The following is a 3152-nucleotide window of genomic DNA, read 5'->3' as shown; positions in this document are numbered from 1 at the left end:
ATATATATATAATGTACAAAACAACCACTGTGAAAAAATAGTGAAATTAATAATGTGAGAAGTCACAAAAGCGCTTGGAATTTCACTGTTTTTTCACAGTGGTTGTTTTACTGTGATTTTATTGCATAAATAATGAATTTGTTTGTGTTTATGATTCTCTCTGTAAATTCATGTTTATACTTATGTGTTGACAGGTGTGTATCCCTTCACAGGTGTGTCCGTGGCAGACATGACAGTGGGTGCCGGAGGGAGTTCCGCGTCAGGGCCAGACCTTTTAAATGGCTTCCTGCTGCAGCCTCTACCGCTCTTCATGTCCTGCCTCCTGCTGCTGTTATACCCGTGACATCCTCCTCCTACTACTACTACTGCTGTTACCGCTGCTCACCGCACTGTTGCTGCTGGCAATGCGCATTCCTATGAAATGAGCGACGTGGATCAATCACCGGCCGGTGATACTACAAAATTCCTTCACGTTCACTTGCGAGTGCCAGGAATGATGCCGTGTGGCACCCCTGTAACCTAGAGCCAGGCAACATACAACCTAGAAAAAAGGATCCGTGAGAGGTATTTCAGATATATGAAAGTACATCAGAAGAGACGTAACTCAAGGGAGGGAGAGGAGAGGTGTTCCTATACTCACACACACACACCTGCTGTATGTAATACCTAAGTCAGAGCACCGTTCTAACTTACACCACTCCCCGGAGAAGTGTATATATATATATATGAACATGTGTTAAGGGTGTTGACGACTGTTTCAGATAATTGTTATAGTATCTATGCCTGCTGCTCCTTAATCTGTTATCTCTCTAATATATATATATGTATGTGTATATATACATATATATATATATATATATATATATATATATATATATATATATATATACATATATATATATATATATATATAATATATATAATGTATATATATATATATATATATATATATATATATATATATATATATATATATATATATATATATGTATATACATTATTGTCTTCAAGTCTTGTTCACTTTGATGTTATATTGTTCAATATGCTTCAATCTCATCAAGAATTTCCAAATCCTTCTCTTATCTTCCTATCTTTCTCTATGTTATCTTGTGATTGTTCCTCCTCCCCCTCCTCGCTCCAGATGGCCCCCCTCTCTCTCTCTCTCTCTCTCTCTCTCTCTCTCTCTCTCTCTCTCTCTCTCCCTCCCTCCCTGAGTGGGGTGTCTTGCAGTGGCCGGACACGGCGTCAGGCACCTTCCTAGACAATACATCCGGCCTACTGTGTCCGGTCGCTTCGAGGACCGAGTTGAGCCACGAACGGACGCGCGAGGACTATTGACATCCGTTGGTCTGAAAAAACCTGGCGGATGTTTGCGAAATTAGAGAGATAAGTGGATAGGAGTGGACGCTAATCGTAGTGCCTATCCAGTGGATTCCATGACGGTGAGAAAATAAAAGAGAGAGAAAGAATGGTGGTAGTAGTCCCCCTTTTCACTCTTAGAGATGCAGAGAACTCCTCTCTTCTGGACACCTTCCTAAACAAACTGTCCAGCCAGATGTGTCCGACCATCCTGAGGACCAAAAAAAAAAAAAAATGTGCGTGTGTCCTATGGAAAGGGTGAAAAGGAGGAGGAAGGGGAAATAGGAGGGGGGTATGTGTCCGGATCTCCCGGATAACACAGCCGGAGGAATTGGACGCAGTGTCCGCCTTCTGGAGGAGGGGAAGGCGTCGATAACTGCCTGCGTCTGTCGTACTTGTGTCGTTTACTACGTCTAGCGTGCGTCGAATCTTGAATATGGCACAGGGAGTCACAACTGAATCACTGGTCCACAGATAGCACGGGGGCCATGAGTGGTCCCCAGTATGGACCGCCAGCATGGCCACAAGAGTGGTCTGGCGTATTGGACCACTACCAGAGTGGTCCGGTGTATTGGACCACCACTAGAGTGGTCCGGTGTATTGGAACACTACCAGAGTGGTCTGGTGTATTGGACCACTACCAGAGTGGTCCGGTGCATTGGAACACTACCAGAGTGGTCTGGTGTATTGGACCACTATCAGAGTGGTCTAATGTATTGGACCACTACCAGAGTGGTCCGGTGTATTGGACCACTACCAGAGTGGTCTAGTGTATTGGACCACTACCAGAGTGGTCTAGTGTATTGGACCACTATCAGAGTGGTCCGGTGTATTGGACCACTACCAGAGTGGTCCGGTGTATTGGACCACTACCAGAGTGGTCCGGTGTATTGGACCACTACCAGAGTGGTCCGGTGTATTGGACCACTACCAGAGTGGTCCGGTGTATTGGACCACTATCAGAGTGGTCCGGTGTATTGGACCACTACCAGAGTGGTCTAGTGTATTGGACCACTACCAGAGTGGTTCGGGGTATTGGACCACTACCAGAGTGGTCCGGTGTACTGGACCACTACCAGAGTGGTCCGGTGTATTGGACCACTACCAGAGTGGTCCGGTGTATTGGACCACTACCAGAGAGGTCCAGTGTATTGGACCACTGCCAGAGTGGTCAGGTGTATTGGACCACTATCGGAGTGGTCCGGTGTATTGGACCACTACCAGAGTGGTCCGGTGTATTGGACCACTACCAGAGTGGTCCGGCGTATTGGACCACTACCAGAGTGGTCCGGTGTATTGGACCACTACCAGAGTGGTCAGGTGTATTGGACCACTATCAGAGTGGTCCGGTGTATTGAACCACTATCAGAGTGGTCCGGTGTATTGGACCACTACCAGAGTGGTCCGGTGTATTGGACCACTACCAGAGTGGTCCGGTGTATTGAACCACTACCAGAGTGGTCCGGTGTATTGGACCACTACCAGAGTGGTCCGGTGTATTGGACCACTTCCAGAGTGGTCCGGTGTATTGGACCACTATCAGAGTGGTCCGGTGTATTGGACCACTACCAGAGTGGTCCGGTGTATTGGACCACTATCAGAGTGGTCCGGTGTATTGAACCACTATCAGAGTGGTCCGGCGTATTGGACCACTACCAGAGTGGTCCGGCGTATTGGACCACTACCAGAGTGGTCCGGTGTATTGGACCACTACCAGAGTGGTCCGGTGTATTGGACCACTACCAGAGTGGTCCGGTGTATTGGACCACTACCAGAGTGGTCCGGTGTATTGG

General features: G+C 47.1%; 1 protein-coding gene across 2 annotated transcripts in view; it reads left to right on the top strand.

Moving 5' to 3' along the window:
- LOC128697387 (lachesin) overlaps positions 1-801 on the top strand; it is an 86393-nt gene extending 85592 nt beyond the window's left edge. For both annotated transcript variants that reach the window (XM_070094090.1, XM_070094089.1), the window contains one exon: positions 213-801. In XM_070094090.1, coding sequence (XP_069950191.1) covers positions 213-343 — 131 coding nt within the window. In that variant the 3' untranslated portion in view covers positions 344-801. The remainder of the gene's footprint in view (positions 1-212) is intronic.
- The last annotated feature ends 2351 nt before the right edge of the window (positions 802-3152 follow it).

The sequence above is a fragment of the Cherax quadricarinatus genome, chromosome 44 (assembly GCF_038502225.1).
Source record: "Cherax quadricarinatus isolate ZL_2023a chromosome 44, ASM3850222v1, whole genome shotgun sequence".
Lineage (NCBI taxonomy): Eukaryota > Metazoa > Arthropoda > Malacostraca > Decapoda > Parastacidae > Cherax > Cherax quadricarinatus.
Note: the sequence above shows the minus strand (reverse complement) of the source record. Positions and strands in the feature narration are given on the sequence as shown.